Source organism: Lutjanus erythropterus, chromosome 12, assembly GCF_056507025.1.
Source record: "Lutjanus erythropterus isolate fLutEry1 chromosome 12, fLutEry1.hap2, whole genome shotgun sequence".
In the NCBI taxonomy this organism is placed as follows: domain Eukaryota; kingdom Metazoa; phylum Chordata; class Actinopteri; order Lutjaniformes; family Lutjanidae; genus Lutjanus; species Lutjanus erythropterus.
This window is the reverse complement of record NC_139328.1, coordinates 26,554,187-26,573,327: the sequence shown is the minus strand read 5'-3', so window position 1 is coordinate 26,573,327 and position 19,141 is coordinate 26,554,187. Positions and strand designations below refer to the sequence as shown.

At 38.4% G+C, this 19,141-nt stretch overlaps 2 protein-coding genes across 2 annotated transcripts in view; one reads left to right on the top strand and one right to left on the bottom strand.

The window, feature by feature from the left end:
* zmynd11 (zinc finger, MYND-type containing 11) overlaps positions 1–9,827 on the bottom strand; it is a 37,108-nt gene extending 27,281 nt beyond the window's left edge. The window contains exons 1-2 of the mRNA XM_084731537.1: positions 9,184–9,827; positions 2,802–2,937 (exon numbers count right to left, since the gene is read on the bottom strand). Of these exons, the coding sequence (XP_084587663.1) occupies positions 2,802–2,932 (131 nt within the window). The 5' untranslated portion in view covers positions 2,933–2,937; positions 9,184–9,827. The remainder of the gene's footprint in view (positions 1–2,801; positions 2,938–9,183) is intronic.
* A 5,884-nt stretch (positions 9,828–15,711) lies between these two features.
* Positions 15,712–17,402, top strand: LOC146318080 (serine/threonine-protein kinase pim-2-like). The gene is made up of 4 exons (XM_084732417.1): positions 15,712–15,922; positions 16,677–16,857; positions 16,974–17,147; positions 17,241–17,402. The coding sequence occupies exons 1-4, from the start codon at positions 15,728–15,730 to the stop codon at positions 17,330–17,332; spliced, it is 642 nt and encodes a 213-aa protein (XP_084588543.1). The 5' UTR covers positions 15,712–15,727; the 3' UTR covers positions 17,333–17,402.
* Positions 17,403–19,141: the final 1,739 nt, after the last annotated feature.

Here is a 19,141-nt window from a genome sequence, read left to right as displayed (position 1 = left end):
TGGGAAGCAAAACAACAAAAGTTAATGCATGTTGTGTGTTTTATGCCTTTGTTTTGTTTTACATAGTTTATTTTTATGGATATTTATGGTTGTTTTGTCATATGATTTGAGTGATCAGGCATTTGCATCTCTGGTAACACAATTTTTATGAACTGATTGGCCATTTCAACTATAAAATGTTGATTAAAAACACAGTGGATTAAAGTAAATGTCAAGAGTCAAAATTTCCATAAAATCTACAGTCGGTTAAACATATACCAGATTGTGTAAATCAGCAATTAGCTTTGTTAATGATTAACTAATTGATTTTAAGCAGTCTGACTGCTGTGGTTGTGCTGCTGCTGTACAAGGAGATTACATTTCCAGCTATGTGAGAGGGTGGTTAATTATTCGCTCCTGCCTCTCTGACATTCGTCTCCTCTATTTCCACAAAGCCAAAGCCATCACCCTCTTAGCCACAAAGCCTCCTCGGTGAAATTAAGCTACAGTGGGACTGGATAGGGTGGAGGTGTGGGGGAGAGCTGGGGCTATCCGTTGCATGCCGCTGCTTAGTGTTGCTATGACAACACTCACTCTCCGCCAGTATTCATTTGGCAAGCAGCCAGCTCCAAGGTGCTCGCCAACTTGCCGTATGAGATGTGCTAAGTGTTTCATTTAGTCTCTGCTCCATCCGCCGAATGAAAGGAATGACTGATCAGCGAGGTCTGCTGTTGATGATTCGTCATCAATTTGCATAGTTTGAACAACGTGAAATTCCCCCCACAGATAAAATAATGATGTTTAAAGCATCATGAACCCAACCTGCTGTAGACTAGGTCCAGTTTCTACTAGGAGGAGGTTGCAATATGGGGTGGCTGACTTCATGGCAAGAATGGCAATGAGTGAATAGTAGCTGGAGAATGTCAGAACTCCAACAGCTGTCAATCTAACTATTGATTTTTTTTCCCAGTGTGGTACTGAATGCAAACAGGCCTCAACAGAACGTCCAAGCTGTGTCTTTGCAGCTAACACCAACACCCACTGCAACAACAATGCCAAAAAACTAACTGATCAGTCAGTTGGCCATTCAACAGACAATGAATCAACAATTATTTCTGATGATTAATTGTTCAAGTCAATTATCAAGCAAAACTAGAATTACTGCCTCACAGTTGTACGACTCTGCCAACCAGTCAAATTGTGTACATTCATGAGTGTAGTAGGGCTGCAACTAATGATTATTTTCACCACTGATTAATTTGTTGATTATTTTCTAGATTAATTGATTCGTTGTTTGGTCTACAAAAGGTCAGAAAATGGTAACAAAAAAAAATGTTGATCACTGTTTTCCAAAGCCTAAGATGATATCCTCAAATGTCTTATTTTGTCCACAACTCAAAGATTTTCAGTTTACGGCCATAGAGGAAGAAAGAAACCAGAAAATATTCACATTTGAAAAGCTGAAATCAGATATTTGTACTCAAAATGATTAACTGATTTGGAAAATAGTTGGCAATTAATTTAATAATCGATTAATAATCAATTAATCATTAAAGCTCTACCGTGCAGTGCAGATTCATTTAATAAAAGGCATTACATGTATTTTTTGGCAAAACTGCAGTTATCACTATAGTGACACACATAAACATACATAAAATTTACAGATTGCAGAACAATATGATGCCACAGTGAAGTGGACCTTTGACCTTTTGGATATATGATGTCATCATTTCAACACTAGATATGTTCGTGAAACAAGTGTGTCACACTTTCAATATTAAATTGAGAATTATTCAAAATGAGCCTGCAATTTCAAGAATCCAAGAATCGTATTTGTTTTTCTCTTGAGCCCCACCTATTTGCAGCATCTGCTGTGAGTCCACTTCAAAGACGACCATGTTACACAGATGTTATATCACACTTGATACCCTATGCCATCAGTTCAGCCAGAATAAATATACTTTTAGAGTTGAATCAAATAATTGATCTATAGGAAAATATAGAACATAAAGTGAGCAAAGATGACATGGTTTTAGCTTCTCAAACATGAACTATCACTCCTTTTGTGTAAAAGCAAAGTTCCTCATTCGTCATATGTTGAAAGGAGAGCAGAGAGAAATCCGTTTTCAAAAGTGTCTTTATGTTCACCTCTCAGTACTTGTGTAGCTACCAACTGAATCTCTGCTTTGAAATGTAGTTTCTCTCCTACGCTGCTGTTTGTACTTTTAGGTATCTGCATTATTTTACCATTTTATGTTCGTTTTCAGGTGTGATGGGCTCGTGGTTACTGCTGATGAAACCCCTGAATGAAAACATCTCCTGTTTGTGTTGCTTCATAATAAAAGCATTTAAATAACAGAACACAAGACTTTTATTATGAAGAAATGAAGGAAACAGCATGTTTATTCTAGAGACGTATGAATGGTTTATCTACAACTTTACAACCACTCGACTCAAGCCTGCTCAAGCTCAAAAAGACACACATTCAAGTGGGCAGTCCTGCTGTAAAAGAAATGCAAACCTCTGCCATGTTGGGCTGACCAGCAGAGTCACGCCAATTCAAGCCAGGGCAGCTCTGTGTATGAAAAAGGGCCACATGTTGCACCACCATGCTTCTATAGTAGTCCAGAACAGACAAATGTTGGCTCTGGATACAGATTATCATATATATTGTGACCAATGTAGGGGTGTGTGTGTTTTTGTGTATCACTAAATCCTGCAGACTGGTCCCTTAAAAGTATCCTTTGGCAGTATGGTGTGAAAGACACATAGACACATAAAGATATACATCATCCTATCTGCCACATCCATGGAGAACTTACTTGGAGATCCTGTCCATGTTTGCAATCTGTTTCTGGTTGCGGATGACCTCAATGGCTGCCCACACATACTGGACCACCTTGGGGTCCGCCTGCCTCTTCTTCACCACACGTGACATGATTTCCTTATTCATCACAACTGTGGGAAACAAAGGGAAAATTTAAATCAGCAGATGTATTTTCTTTTGTATTTCTTTTGTCAAACAGATGCATATTGCATTTTTTAGAAAGTTTTCTAGTCAGATTAAAAAAAAAAATCTGCTTGTTGTTAATTTAGAAAACACAACTACTCCAATATATCACAATATAATCACAAAGAAGCATGATTAACAGTGATATTAAATTATTTTCAAGCCCAAAATGAGAACATAACACAGACATACCATTAGAACAGACTAAATACTTGCTGGGCAACAGTAATTGTACAGTAAAATATAATGAAGGCACTTTTGACAGCACTGTGTTATTTCTTCACAGTTTTAGCCACAGTGGTGTAGTCACTTAGAAGTTAACAACACCATAAATTACTTTCGCTATTCACTGTCGAGAACGTTTTGTTTTGCAGGAGTCATAGACAAACTGAATTTGTGGCTTTTTGAGATTACAGGCATTAGCAGATGCCTGTACTCACAAAGCCAATAAATAAAAAAAATGTTTGCAAGCACATCTGCAGGCAGCCCCATCAGTGTGGCAACTGTAGAACAATGTTAATGCTCCCACTTGTGACCACCTTCTTCAGTTACTATTGTCTTCCTAAATATTAACATCTTCCTCTCATCCTAAATAAACAAAAATTTAAACATTACTTGCTAGTGTTGAATTATATATTATGATATAATATATAGAATGCAGTTGAAAGATGTAGCTTTTGACATACTGATGACTTTTTTAGTTGCCATTCACATTCTGAAATCTACTGCATAACCCAATGTATTTTTCCATTTCATTAGATAATAAAAATTACATTGAAAAACAACATGTTAATAGCTAAAACAACCAAGTATATTAGATAGTAATGTGCATAAAATAATGAAATTATACATGACTCTTCTTTGTTTTGATATAAGCATTACATATAGGCCAATGACTGACCTGATGTGGACCGCTGTTTGTAGCTGCCTCTAACAAATTCATCATGTGCTAACTATTTTTAATTTATGTTCAGCTAATTAGACTAGATAATCATCAAGACAGCTGGGAAACGCAAGTTTAGGTTTTGTAGACCAGCTTAGATAAAGAGCCACTGTTTTCCTTCCAACTGATTTGCATGGGACGGGAGCACGCAGTGGTCAGCAGGGATGACAAGTGAACACAAAGACTGTGCAGAACCAGATGAATCACATGTGTCTGCAAGACATTACTGACCATGATGATCAGGTAACTAAAGATTAAGGAAATGCTATGAGTTAAAAGACAGCTGTCTTTAGGACTATCTGATGCAGCTCTGTTGTTTACATGTTGGTCAGTGCAAACAAGAGTATCTGTGCAGACTTGCTGAGGATCGCTTGAAACTTCTCCACAATCATGCTAATTGAGCTCTCAGCTTCAGAAAGCACATAGGTTATTTCTTATTTTCTAAAAAAGTCATTACCTATATCTTGTATCATATCCTTTAATAATCATCCTCAACTTATTTGAATCAATGGTAAAATTGACTTGATATCGATTACATATCAGTGGAGGAATTTTTATATTATGCCTTGTTGTCATTAGGAAGATATAATACTCAGACCTTTTGCCTCTGTGCCATATGGACATCAAAACAAATATCAGAAAATGCCAGAGGGAATTTGACAAGGAAAACTCCTAGAGACCTTCAAAGGTTCTGAATAATACTGGTTTGCCTCTTTACTGCGGTGCACAGGCCTGGCCTTGCCCGCATATCTTGAGAAATTCAAATCCAATTTTATGCGGTCTTCCTCTTAACCATCCGTGAAACTTAAGATGTCACTTTCATAAATCGCAGCCAAAAGCTAACCATGGTAATGCTTAGAGCGACACAGAGGAAGATTTTTTTGGCTTTAGTGTACTTTGTGGTAGAGGATGCTGTGACAGATGTTGAGAGAGAATGTTCATCTTCATGGCTATGACCTGTGGTTTAGCATGTAACAAGAATATTTAAATCACCAACAACACCAACATATTTAGTAATGAATGTAAATGAGCAAAGCAAAGCAGTAATGCTTTGGTACAGACTGGTACAGACTAGATCTGAGCCTGGGCTAAAGTACACAAATCAGTAAAGCAAGTAAAACTAATTTGTCATTGTCATCATCATCTGGACTACTGTAAATGTGACCGGATCATCTATCAGTATTAGATTTCTCTGCCTATTTGTTATTCATTAAAAATCAAAATGTTTCTTACTTTCAAAAATAATAAGATGACATCTTCCTCAAAAATGACACAAATCTATCAGGGAGAAACTGTACAGAAAAGTAAATAATATTAATTATGACAAATAAGATAATACTTTTCTTATCATTTCCAGATGAGACAAGTTCTGGAATTTCTAAATAAAGCTACAGCTACACTGAATGCAACAATGTGGTCTCCAGAGTCCAAAAGGTAAAACAGGGAAAGTAGAGGTGGTATTATTGCTGGTAATAGTATGATTATTTGGATGCCAACAAGGAAGAATGTGTAAATATTCTGACAATTACATATGGGTGCATATCATGCTATGCAGGACTAGGGCTGCATTACATGGTAAAATAAACATATTGTGATTATTTTATCAGTGATGTGATTCCCGATCAGTGGAAATGACCATTTTTGCATCACAATTTTCTTTTTCAGTGTAAAAGAAAATTAAAATCACAATGGTGTGACATTTGTTCGCTTTCCTGCATCTGTAGACCAGGCAATTTGCAGCACTGCACTACTTCACTGCAATGCTGTTTTGTCACACATTTTATCTTTATCAAAAAACTGCAGCTTGGCCACAATGCGATTTAGATAATATTTAAATTAACTGTGCAATCAGGAAGATGTTTTTTTCATGACAGTATGAACAACACAAATCACTTGGAATGTGAACTTTTCAAGTCTGATTTGGGCCACTTTCATATGAGCTCCTAAATCAGATACAGATCAGATTTTTTTGCAATGCAAGTTCAGTTCATATCAGAATTCATGCAAATTTTGTCACTCACTCTGTCCTCTTGTGAGGAGAAATCTGTTTCAGTGCTGCCATTCATGCCACAATCCCACCACTTCCAGCACTAGCAGCCATTGCTCCCAAAAGAGCTAAAAATTTGGCTCTCTTTCTCCTCATCCTTGTTCTCATTATCATCTGCTCACAAATTTGCTAGCTTCCACTCCACATCAACTCAGAAATGTAACCACAAATGCCTTGTTTAGTTTAGTACAACAGCATGTTGTGTGTGAAATAATTGTTATTGTTCTTTTGCACATGCAGGTCAGTTCAAGACAGTACCCAGTTCACAATGGAATCTGAGACTGGCAACATTTAAGAAAAAATGTGAACAGCCACACAAAAAAATCTGATCTGAGCAACAAATCTAAATAGAGCAGTAAGGTTTGCAGTGTGATCGTAGCTTAAGAGGAGAGGAGGAACTTTTTTTTTTTCACCTATCTTGGCTTAAAACATTGCTCTTGGTTAAGAGAACCCCAGTGACTGGGAAATCAACCTAGAAATTAAAATCATGTAACTGCAAATATTACAGCATCTCAAGCAGAGCTGGGCAATGTGGCCTATAAATATCCCAATATTTTTAGGCTATTCTGCAATATACAACATCAATATAAATATTTTCTAAAAAAAATAACATAGTTAGGGCAGGGCGATATGGACAGAATCAAATATTACACGATTTTTGACCAAATACCTTGATATTGAGACTATCTTCATCCAAAATAAATAATCAGTTAAAACAGTCCCGAAAGATCAGAAAATTTAATCACTTCACTGTAAATGCAGCCTTAAAAACCAGGAAAAGACAATACTTATGTCATATAGTTATATAGTGATATGAAAAATCTAAGACAATATCTAGTCTCATATTATAATATTGATATATTGACCAGCCATAATCTCAACACAACTGAAGGAAAAAGAGGGAATAGGAGCAGTAAGGTGACAGTAAGTAATGTAAGGTTCCCTATTCTGTGTCAACTGCAGTAGGTGTGAACAAGGGCCACCTGTGCCATGGTCACTCTGGCCCCTCCTCCTCCATCTGCATCTGCTGTCCTGGCATGTATACAACATAGCCACCTCTGTCTGGCACACCACTGCCACCCTCTCCAGAGGGCTCACACTACATGATGACAGGACGACGTTGCTGCACGCCAGCGAGCTCCCCAATCAATTAGACAAGGTGTGTGCGACACAAGAGGCCAATTAGAAGACAGACGACACAGGTTGAGAGGGTTTTGTGGGTCCCAGGATACACAAAGAGACTATACAGCTCTGTTGTTCCCTCTTAAGAAAACCTGACAGCTCCTCTTAACATAACTTTAAATACCAAACCATCCCTGTTGGTTATGATACCAATAAAATCATCTATTATACAAGGGTTGCCAGGTCTGCAGTCTTGAACTACTTTTTAAGTGTTGCCTCGGGTTGATATTTTTTATCCACTGGTTGGGTAGACCTATTCTGCATAACATTTACATGAATAATATATAACGCCATATTCCTGAAACCATATTTTAATTTAAATAATTCATTTATATCAGCACAAGACAAAGCAACAGGTTAGTTTTCTATATCAATGAATTGGTCTACATATTTACAGAGATATATTGAATTATTGATAATATACTATATTTGAAACTGTTTTTAATGCCAGCAAACTAAACATTGTGGTGTTACTTTGTACATGTTCCAATTATTGGCAAGAATCAAGTGATACAAGGGCTTATGATTAAATATATACCTATATTATAATCAAGGTTAGTTACTGAGATTTTATTCTCAACCTAATTTCCGGAACTTTCATAGTATAAACTGTAAACAACATGCTACCATATGGATAGCAGTTCTCAAAAAGTTTACTTTTTAATACAATCATAACAGTGGAGATTGATAAGACTATCAAGCAGTCAAAGGTTTTAATCCCTGGCACGAAATTTTGCATGTATCAGAATCTCATGATGCAGTATTTTTGAGAATGAATACAGGATCACATAATGTCACATTACTCACGTGTATAAATGTTTTTCCCCCCATAATTACAATACATTTGGCATTCACAACAATTGTGTAAAAGCACTGTATATAGTTTAACAGAGACATATTGTTAGTTTGATATTGGGTTTTATTGGCCATTGGGCTGGTTTTGTCACACAGACCTGGCAACCCTGTATTACAGTCACACAGGTTTAAAGGATGCAATGCTGTCTAAAGGATTTAGCATCTGCCATTCACTGTTAGCCAGCTAATGGCAACTAGATTGACACCGATGGAAAGACTAAATGAGCCGTTGTGCGAAAGGAGATCTGGATATCCCACTGTAAATAAAAACTCATCCACAAATCTCGTAATCAAATGGCAGACTTTACACCACTCGTACATTTGCCAACAAAGAGGTAGCAGTGGAAGGCCACGGGCACTGCCATTCAAGAAGCTGAATTTAGCTACTAGCAGGCTAGCTAACATCCAAACCAATGCTTGTTAAGACAAAAGGACCGATTTAATTTGTTCTGAATAACTTAAACCAGCAAATTAGCATTCCTTATGAGTTAAATTATAGCACAAAACCCTCAATATTCAAGTAAAATTAATGGTTAGCTAGCAGGCAGGCTATCCTTCTGAGTTAATTTTTGTTAGCGGTGCTACTAAACTGTTACGTAGCTAACCATAGCTGGTTGGTGTAGTATCTACAAAGGAACCCCAGACACGCGATAGTTCTCGCGAGAATAGTGATTTTAACCCAAATCGTGATCCTTCCCTAATCAAGCGTTTCCTGGGTTTAAATCTACTCGGATCTCTAACACAGCGTTGCCACAATTTCAAACATAAAGAATGTGTGCAACTTGCACCATAGAAACGACACGTACAGATCTCGCGAGATGTTCACCAATCTAGGGTTGCCTTAAAGATAGAAACGCAGGTTGGTTGGTAAACCGAGGCTAGCCAACTTGTCAGCGAACCTAGGCAGGGTTCACAACTAAAGCGACAAGCTAGTAGTATTTCTAGCACACATGAAGCTCTGTCCGTCGTAAGAAAACAGCAAACACAATATGCGAACTAGCAACCTACTTGTTTGTTTTGGAGGGCGCCATGTTCACGATCCTCCATCACGGGATAGAAGAGGAAGCTACTAAGCTAACGGTGCTAGCGCCTATAGCTGCTGGCTAGCTAGCCGCAGTGTTGTCATTGAGCGTGTGCCATTTTCATAAGAATAAAAATCAAACTCACCTTTGCTACAGTGTCACTAACACACAGCGCTGCAGGAAATCCGCTAAGGATTTAACGCGAAGCAGCTTACATTAGTATTTTTCGGGAAAGTTGAGGCTGAGGATGGTGGTTTGTGTCCAGCTGGCCACAGTACAGCAGCGCTGGGCTGGCAGGTAAACACAGACAGCGCAAACAGCCGAGCCGAGCTGCTGAGCTGAAGGGAGAACTCTAGTGGTGAAATCAGATTACTGCACCTGACACAGGGGTCTCATCAACCGGGATGATTAAAGGGACAGTGCGCCGATTTTATATGTCAAAGTCAATTAGCTACTCGTCTTGAGCAGTGATTCTCAACTTTTTTCCTTAAGGGATCCCCTCTCCATCATCGAGAAAACTCACGACCCTTAAGGAAACTTGAATACACTTGATTTATTTATTTTTTTTACATTTGAAGCCTGGTCATCATTGACTTACACTGTTTGGGAGATTCTGCAACATTGTTTTCCTGTGTTTTGTGGACAAAATAAAATACAAAAAACAAAATAAATCCAACCCTCAGTCAGCATGAGGGTGAGAAGATAATGACTGAATTTTAATTTTTTGACTGAGAAAACTTCTCACAAACAACATAAATCTGTTGAACATTTTGCGTTCAGTCAAATCCTCCTGATGTTCAACTGCAACAACTTCACGTTCAACTGCATTTATAACATTTTTAAATCAAATATAGCTTGCCCATTTGATATCAGTAGACATTAAGAACGAACATTACTGGAACCACTACAGAAAATTGCGGATGAACATTTAATATCATCCACATCATCAGCACTGCTACTGACTAATTGTGTAACAATTTGACCACAGTTTCTCACATTCTCTTGTAAATCAGAAGGGAAGGGAACTAGGAAATAATAGTTATGGAGAAGAGGGGGTTTATCAAGCCTTTCCACATTCCAGGATGAGGAGCAGCATTGTGAATTTGAACTTTATTTCCTCATTTAACATGGAGCCTCAGTTAAAACCTGAAAACACTGAAGTTTTGGCACTTCAGGCTTTGGTGTTGGCTCCATATTTCTCTATTTCATGCAGTAACTTCATTGGTTAAAAACAGTTGACTGTCAATAGAATCCAACTGTCATAAAATGTGTAAATTGTTGTATAATAACTTTCTCACATATTTAATGATCTACTTTAAGCATTTGTGACAAAAAAGTTCAGTTTCAGAATATCAATCTGAGCCAAACTGGCATATCAAGCTTCAGGTATTAAAAATGCGAGGTGAGCTTCCCCAGGGGATTCAAAACAGTTTAAGGCGAGGCTCAGTGAATGGAAATGAAAAAATCTTACATTAGTTGTTGCATTGTGAAAATGAGACCAGACAGAATAGCCTAAATGTGTGCGATTTGGTAAAACAGATGGACTATTGGGGAATTTTTACTGTTTTTGTCAGAAATTTACAAATGCTTTTGGATAAACCTTATTTATGTATTTCATGTAGTCTTAGGTTATTTATTTTAATTTATATTTTCCTTTCAGTTTTTCACAACAAATCAACAGATATCACACTCAAAGTCTTACACACTGAAATGTTATTTTTAGCGTATAGGACCAGAATGTTGGATTAGTGGCATCTAGCAGTGACGCTGCCTTCCCCTCCCCTTCTCAGCATGTAGGAGAAGCTATGACTGTGAAACTCGTAAAATACAAAAGGCCGAATCTACTGCCAGTGTTTGGTTTGTCCCTTCTGGGTTACTGTAGAAACATAGTGGTTCAAGATGGTGTAATCTGAGGAAGAAGACCCATTATCTTTGTAGATGAAAAGGGCTCATTCTAAGGAAGGGACAACACAAAAAATCTTATTTTCAGGTCATTATACACTGAAAGATTCCTCTAAACCTTACAAATTTAACCTTTTCAATTGTTAAAGGCTGATTGGTGATAAAATCCTCTTCAAACACACCATGGTCACCCTGAACTTTAGTGGTGGAATAACGTAAAATTAGCCTAAATTAAGTGATATCGAAACTAAAGGGCTATCTAAAATAAAACCTTCAGTCAGAGTATCATAAGCTAAAAAAAACAAGAATGCATATGAAATACCATCATGTATGACACCAGTTTTTAACTGAGTTAAGGAACCCTGAGATGAAAGACAGAATGGAGGGTTTATCAAGCTTTATCTGCATTCCAGGATGAGGATCAGCGCTGTGAATTTGAACTTTGTTTCCTCATTTAAAATGAAGCCTCATTTTTAAAGTTTTTATCCTGTGCTGCAGATTTCAGGATATTTTCCCATCAGGAGCACTCCCATGTTATGCATCCCTGTATACAGTACAGAGACCACTCCCTTGTGACAAACATTAACATTTGTATACATCTGATCATTATACATTTTCTGTTTTGTAACAAACAGGAATCACACTTTAGTGTGCAGTTCTAATCATATCAGTGAAGGATTTACACACTGATCAGCCTGAACTTCAGGAGGTGGACGCATGAAATAAAACTGAAGAAACCAGAGCTCAGACATCATGTCTGGTGAAGGGCTGGTGCCCGAAACATCACATGTGGTGATACTATTAAAAAAGTCCTAAGGAGCAGTTTCTGGTGTGCGGACCTATTTTTGGATTTTTGTACTTGTTCTTCTGTCCAGCACCCAGTGCTCATCAGTTTTGGATATGCGTGCTGTTTTTTGAGTCTAAATAAAGTAAAACATCACATTGGTGAGTATAACAAGCCAAACAACCAACAATGAATATGAATTATGATCATGTATGACAAAATACAGTCTTATTATAAAAAATTTTAGCAGCCTAGAAATGTTCTCATCTAGAACATGCAGATAAAGTTTAACCCCCACTGCCTCCCTGGTTAGCAGGATAAAGGCGCCCTCTTGTGTTGTGCATCAGTTCTCACATTTCAATTGTTAGCCTGCTGTGATGTTCTGCAGGAACAAATGTAAAAACTTCACTGAGCCTCTGGCAGCTTCAAACAACATTAGTAAAGTGAAATTTAAATATATGTAAAATGACACTACATTAGTTTGTTGACAGGAGTTGAAAAGAAAGACTGAGTGACACATGTTCTTTTTAATGCTCTACTTAAACAGGGGCACTGTACTTTGTGGTGTTTCAGGAAAAAAACTAAATGGGTTATATTCTTATATTAGTTTCACATTTTCTCCACCAGCTTTATGTGATATACTGGCATAAAGACAAGAACAAAATCATGTGTTCAGTCTTGACAATAAAAACTTTGTTCATTACATAAACCTTCAGCCTATCCACACATCTCATCAATAAAATCTTTTAAATTACTCTTGTTGAATCCTTTCATGTACAGATTCACTTCCTGCATTCTTTTCTTTTATATAGCTGAGATTCTGGTCAATCGAATTGATTGTGTGGATGAACGTCTGACAAGTACTGTTTTATAATAAGTCATAATACTTCATTTGTACATTGATTTTGATAACAGCAACATTTGGTCTACCAAGCAAATGAATGTAAATGTAATTATAGAGTTCTTTGCAAGATGGGAAAAAGAACAAAATGGCTATGATAAAGGAAGGTCTTGTGCTTTCTCTCTTAAGACTCGTGTAGTGGAAGAGAAACAACAATATAAAAACAGGAACTACAATTTTAGGGGATGTAATTAACATGCATAATTATTTAATGAACACACTATTAAAATGACTAAATATACCTCATGGCTCATACAAGCATACAGTACACACAAATGCAGATGTGGCTGTGAAATCAAAACAGGTCAAAATCTGGATGGAAACTGAACAATGTTCAAGTCTGTAAAAACAAAATTCCCAAGAAATTTCATTAAAAGACTTGCTGGTGGCTTTAAAAGAAAAGTCAGAAAAAGTCACTGGAACCGATAAATTTGATGTCCTGGGGACCATGAATGTCACAAAATCTCATCTAATGGTTGGTGAGATGTGTCATTCTGGACAAAAGTGTTGGCCTGACTGACACAACGAAATTGCTGTCCATAAAGCCATGTCTCTAGCATGGCTAAAAAAAAAGTTATGTATTAATTCTTTACGGTGCTTGACATTTAGATCAACATGAACAGTTCATAAAAAACACCTGAGGACATTTTAGTAGGGAAGAGAAAGGGGCTAAATAATACTGTACTTTTTGGGCTCATGCCAATCCCAATATTAGGAAGGATCCATATTGGAATTGAAAAAATATGATAAACCATACATAAAATTATGCATAAAAAATAAAATCAATCTTCATTATGTTGTGTTAAAACATAAAAAAGGTTTCATATAGGTGCATATCAGACAACATACTGATATAGACCAATATAGTCATGATAGACCAGTATTATGCCACTAACATCAGTTATCCAGTGTCTTAGTCTGGTTTACACATTCAAATATCTCACACCCAATTTATTCAAAGCAAAAACTTTTACTAATATTAAAAAAAAAAACTGTTAAAAACTAATACTGCAATTGCGATATTGTTGTTATATTATTATATGCAGTATTACAGTGAGTGGTAATTTTTACATTATTATTCTCATTTTCATTGAAAAACATATTAAATTGATTCATTGTAATTTTTGCAGGGATCTGTACCAAACAAAGATGTTTTTTCAGTTTGTAAAACATGGTGTTTAGCCCAAGAAGCATGGCAATATTTAATTACAAATGGCATTTTGACACACATTTCACCTTTAACAAATATTGTGTCTCCTGTGATTTGAAAATTGCAGGAGGCCATGTTGAGATTTGAAAAAAAAAAAACTTAATTTATGCGGAATTTTGGAACATTTCGGAACACGACCTTTGATGTGTCATTAAAGAACGTGTCACCACATTCCGTGTTCCATGAACAACAGGCATAAGAACACAAACTGTGGACAGTTAGTTACAAATACACGTGTTGGATGGACATTGGCTTGTTAGTGCGTAGTGATTGTTTTGGAAACTTGTTGAACATTATTATGGAAAACAAATCTTCACCAAAGATTGACACTGGCTGTTCTCTGGTCCTCAACAGAGGTCGAGGTAAGTAAGAAATCCAGACAAATCTGCATTAATTTGTGTAAATTATCCATGATTTATCAGGTAGAGCAGGGACTAATTCAGAGTTAATACCTCGAGATAGACCTCTGATGATGTTGAAGGGTTTTTCCTCACTCTGATAAGATGTCTGTGATCTGAATCTGTACTGTGAGATGTTTAAAGGACCTTTTCATATAGTGAGTGGAAAGAATTCACAACAAATCCATGTTCCACTGTTTTTCTCATTTTTAGACAGCAACAGCAGCACAAATCAACATTGTGCAGCGTCTGGAAAGGATGGCGGGACTAAAAGAAAAGCCAGTCCTGACGAGAGGACCTCCAACAAGAGGACAAGGGTATCTGAATATGAGCCCCAGAACACCTCTTGGATGGACGTTTTCGCCAAACTCCTGGACAGGAAAGGTATGTCAAACTGTAACCTGAAAAGTAACAAGTAACTAAAGCTGTGAGACTAATGTAATGATCTAGAACTATGATCTTTTTTGATTACAATGTCATCTATAGACTTAGCAGAGGAGATTATGCTTAGTTGTTAAGAGTTGCATGTTAGGCAGTTTCAATAATTAGAGTATAATGAGCTAATAAATTGCCCAAAACTGGAAACTTAAAAATCTAAGTCAGGTTATAAAGGCTGCCAAGTACAGACAGGTGACATATTTTGAAATGTGAAACTTTGTTGTGTGCTAATTTAGAGAGCAGCAGCGGCCCATTAGAGGAACACAACTCATCTGTGGAGGATGTTAGTGAGAGGAGCGGGAAGAGAAAGGCCGCCGCTGATGAAGAAGGACCGAGCAGGAAGAAGCAGAGGACCCTGGACCTGCAGAAGATCAAACAAGAACTGATGGTAGAAGCCCGAAGAGGTAAGTAGTGATTAATGTCTGACTTTATTTTAAAGTAAAGTAAAAAATGAGGATTTACATGAGGTATAACACAGGAAATATCAATATTAGAGCTTTGGTAACATGGAAATGATGTTCTTCAGAACTGTGACTCAAAAAAATATGTGTATCTGTCTGTTCAGCTGATTTCGAGGCCAAATATCAACAAGAGAATCAGCTCGGAGAAGGAGGCTGTGGAGCTGTGTTTGCAGGATATCGCAAAACAGATAATTTACCTGTAAGTGTTACACACAAGCGCACACCATACACACACATGTATGCATAGTGGTCAGAAAGTGCTAACCAAAGTCTTGTTTGTGTCTTGTAGGTTGCGATCAAACACATTCCAAAGGACAACATTTTTTGCAAACACAAGGTAAGTAAGTTTGGAGATATATTTGCTTAAACTACACATTCATCTACAGATCCATCTTGCATCTGTTTTGAGCAACGTCCTGAAATGGTTAAAAAGAAGTTTATCACCAAACAAAAGCTGTTGAAATCTGCTGTTTCTCTGCTCTCACTGGCTGAATGTATTCTGTATGAATGGTGGTTCTCTGAGTCTCTCGAACTTCTTCCTCTCATTCTCCATCTTGTTGTGATGTTTCAGGACCAGAATGGGACCCAGATCGCGATGGAGGTGGCCATCATGTTGAAACTGCAGACTGGAACAGATGGTTCAGTGGGGACGTCAGCACCAGTGTCCCTGCTGGACTGGTATGATCTGGACCAGGAGCTCATCCTGGTGATGGAGAGACCAGTCCCCTGCAAAGACCTCTTAGAGTACATTGAGGCCAACGGAGGCTCCCTACAGGAGGACCAAGCCAAGGTAAGTGGCCATGTGTGTTTCAAGCCTTTCATATCTTAACTCGGGTTAGGACATCCTAAATACTTAATCCGACGTTGCTAATCAACTTTTATGTCACCCTAGCCACCAGCACTACTTTTCTCATTTCACTGAGCTAAACAACTTTGCAGCTGTTTGCTTTTCTCAATGAAACATACTGAAACAATAGAAACAGACATAAAATGGACAACAACAGGCACTTCAAGACAGATGAGTTAGAGGTTTTACTAACACTTGCTGAGAAATCCAACTTAACAGTTATCCTGAAGTTAGGAGTTAGGTTTATTTAAGTTTTTGGGAAGTTAGGATACTTGTGTAATACACTTTTCCTATCTTCAGTTAGGAGAGGAACACTGACTTAGGAACTGTCATCTGTAATGTCTTTTCTCTGAAATCAAGTCCCAACACTAATCACCCTGGCAACCAAACAGTTAAGATAGAATTTGCAAGTTAGGAAGTTTCTGTAATACCCTGTCCTGCCCTGTAACTTAACAGACATTATCTCAGGTGCATTTTGTCCTGGTATTTGAACCAGTTTCGATGAGTAGAAACACAAAGGTAGAAACACAATGCAGAATCTGGAACCAAAGCCCCACAGATTCCTAAAATATACATTATTTCAGTGTCTGTAGGTTTGTAGATAGTTGTAGAAACTGTGTATGTTGCAGTTGTTGTCAGCTTTGAATCACAGCCTTGAAAATTTGATACCTCACCCTTGTCTTTGTGTCTCTGTCAGATCATAATGAAACAGCTGGTCGACGCAGCAAAAGAACTTGAGGAAAAGAACATCTTTCACCGGGACATCAAGGTGGAAAACATCCTAATCGAGACCGGCTCGGATGTCCCGCGTGTTCGCCTGATTGACTTTGGCCTGGGCTGTTTTACTGAGAAAAGATCATCCTACAGCATCTTTTATGGTGAGATGTTGAACTTCTATGCTGCTTTCTACTCATATTTACCTGTCTGTGACTTTAACATTCAAACAAAGCTTCTCCCCATCCTCACATCTTGTTATTATGTTTGTGTATTCTAGGTACCTCTGCTTACATCCCCCCGGAGTGGTACAGCCGCTGCACCTACAGGCCTGGACCCTCCACGGTGTGGCAGGTGGGAGCGGTCCTGTTCGAGTCACTACACAGAGACACGGTGTTCGATACCAAAGGATTTCTCAGAAAAAGGATGAGCATCGATAGTAACCTGACCAAAAGTAAGAAATCAAAAACTTGTTCACATTCTGTAGTTCACATTCTGATGGATCACTCCCATCACCTTCACCTTTCTCCTCTTTCTTTTTCTCCAGACTGCCAGAGCTTCTTGAGAGCATGTTTGGCCAAAGCACCTGAGAAGCGCAGCACCCTGGAACAGCTCCAGCTTCACCCATGGCTCAAATAAGTTTAATCTACACACCTTATTTATCCACTACAGACTAAAATAAAAGCTCAATCACGGGCAGCACGGTGGTGCAGTGGTTAGCACTGCTGCCTCACAGCAAGAAGGTCCTGAGTTAGATCCCCCGGCTCGCTGGGGCGGGGCCTTTCTGTGCGGAGTTTGCATGTTCTCCCCGTGTCTGCGTGGGTTCTCTCCGGGTGCTCCGGCTTCCTCCCACAGTCCAAAGACATGCATGCTAGGTTAACTGGTGACAGTAAATTGCCCATAGGTGTGATGCGATGAATTGGTGACTTGTCCAGAGGGATATACTACGAAGCAAGTTCAACACAGCCAGGCTTTCTTTGCATGATCTGGATCAACAAAGCCTAAAACCGCAATCAGAGATAACAGGTATCACGATGGTGGTCACCAGCAGGAAGTCACCGCCGATCAGCGCAGAATGACAACTCAACAAGATGTAGACGCAAAGCAGCTCAGATCAATGGATCATCAGGAAGTCTACGCAGAGCGGCGCAGATCGACGGATTATCACGAAGTCAACGCAGAGCAGCATGGACGGATCATCAGGAAGTCTACGCAGAGCAGCGCAGATCAACAGATCATCAAGATGTCAACGTAGAGCGGCGCAGATCGACGGCTCATCAGGAAGTCAACGCAGAGCAGCGCAGATGGACGGATCATGAAGATGTCAACGCAAAAAGCATATGCTCTTTGCTAATGCTATTTATCTATATTTCATGGGCAGCACGGTGGTGCAGTGGTTAGCACTGCCGCCTCACAGCAAGAAGGTCCTGGGGCCTTTCTGTGCGGAGTTTGCATGTTCTCCCCGTGTCTGCGTGGGTTCTCTCCGGGTGCTCCGGCTTCCTCCCACAGTCCAAAGACATGCATGCTAGGTTAATTGGTGACACTAAATTGCCCATAGGTGTGATGCGATGAATTGGCGACTTGTCCAGAGGGGTATACTACGAAGCAAGCTCAAAACAGCCAGGCTTTCTTTGCATGATCTGGATCGACAAAGCCTAAAACCACAATCAGAGATAACAGGTATCACGATGGTAGTTATCAACTTGCTTTGTTAATCCAGGTTCTCATCTTAAGGCTTTGTGCACGCTCACATAAAAGGGGCGTTTGTTGCATCATTTGGCTCTTCTTCCACATGAAATGAAGCGATCGCGACTTAAGTCAAAATCATCAAGTTGTTATAATTATGAGCTGTGGAAAATATACAAAATACGTTACAGCAAAAAGCAACAATGTTGCTGCAAATAAAGCAGGAGAAGAAGAATGCTGTTAGAAAATTACTGATCGACTAAATGCAGTCTTAATGCTGCCGTTTTTTCTAACATGAAAACTGCACTTTAAACAATAAAACTCCATACAGCAAATTTAAACATGATGAAGTCTGTCTGACACTGTCCTATGATGACAGAGACGTGGAGATCACTGAAGTTTTTGACCAAACCAACGTAAAATGAGTGTAACTGATTTAAGATTGTCTGTGATAAATGATGAATTTTCTAATCAGTGATCCGAGCTGCAATATCATCAAGACAAAACAGATAAAGTATTCAAAGTGTCTGTAGTTGCTCCATCATTATTTTACTGTGTGGATTATATACCATGTCAATTTAAAGTGTTGATATGATCTGGAGCAAACGGGGAAAATGACCATGACAGCGTGATGCATTCAGTTTGTGCCGCTGTTACATTTTTACATTATATGGATTCGTTCGGTGATATTACGAACATACAGCTCAGCAAGTTTTCATTTTAAATGTCTTTCCTCAGTTTAAAAGCTATATCGCTCATAAA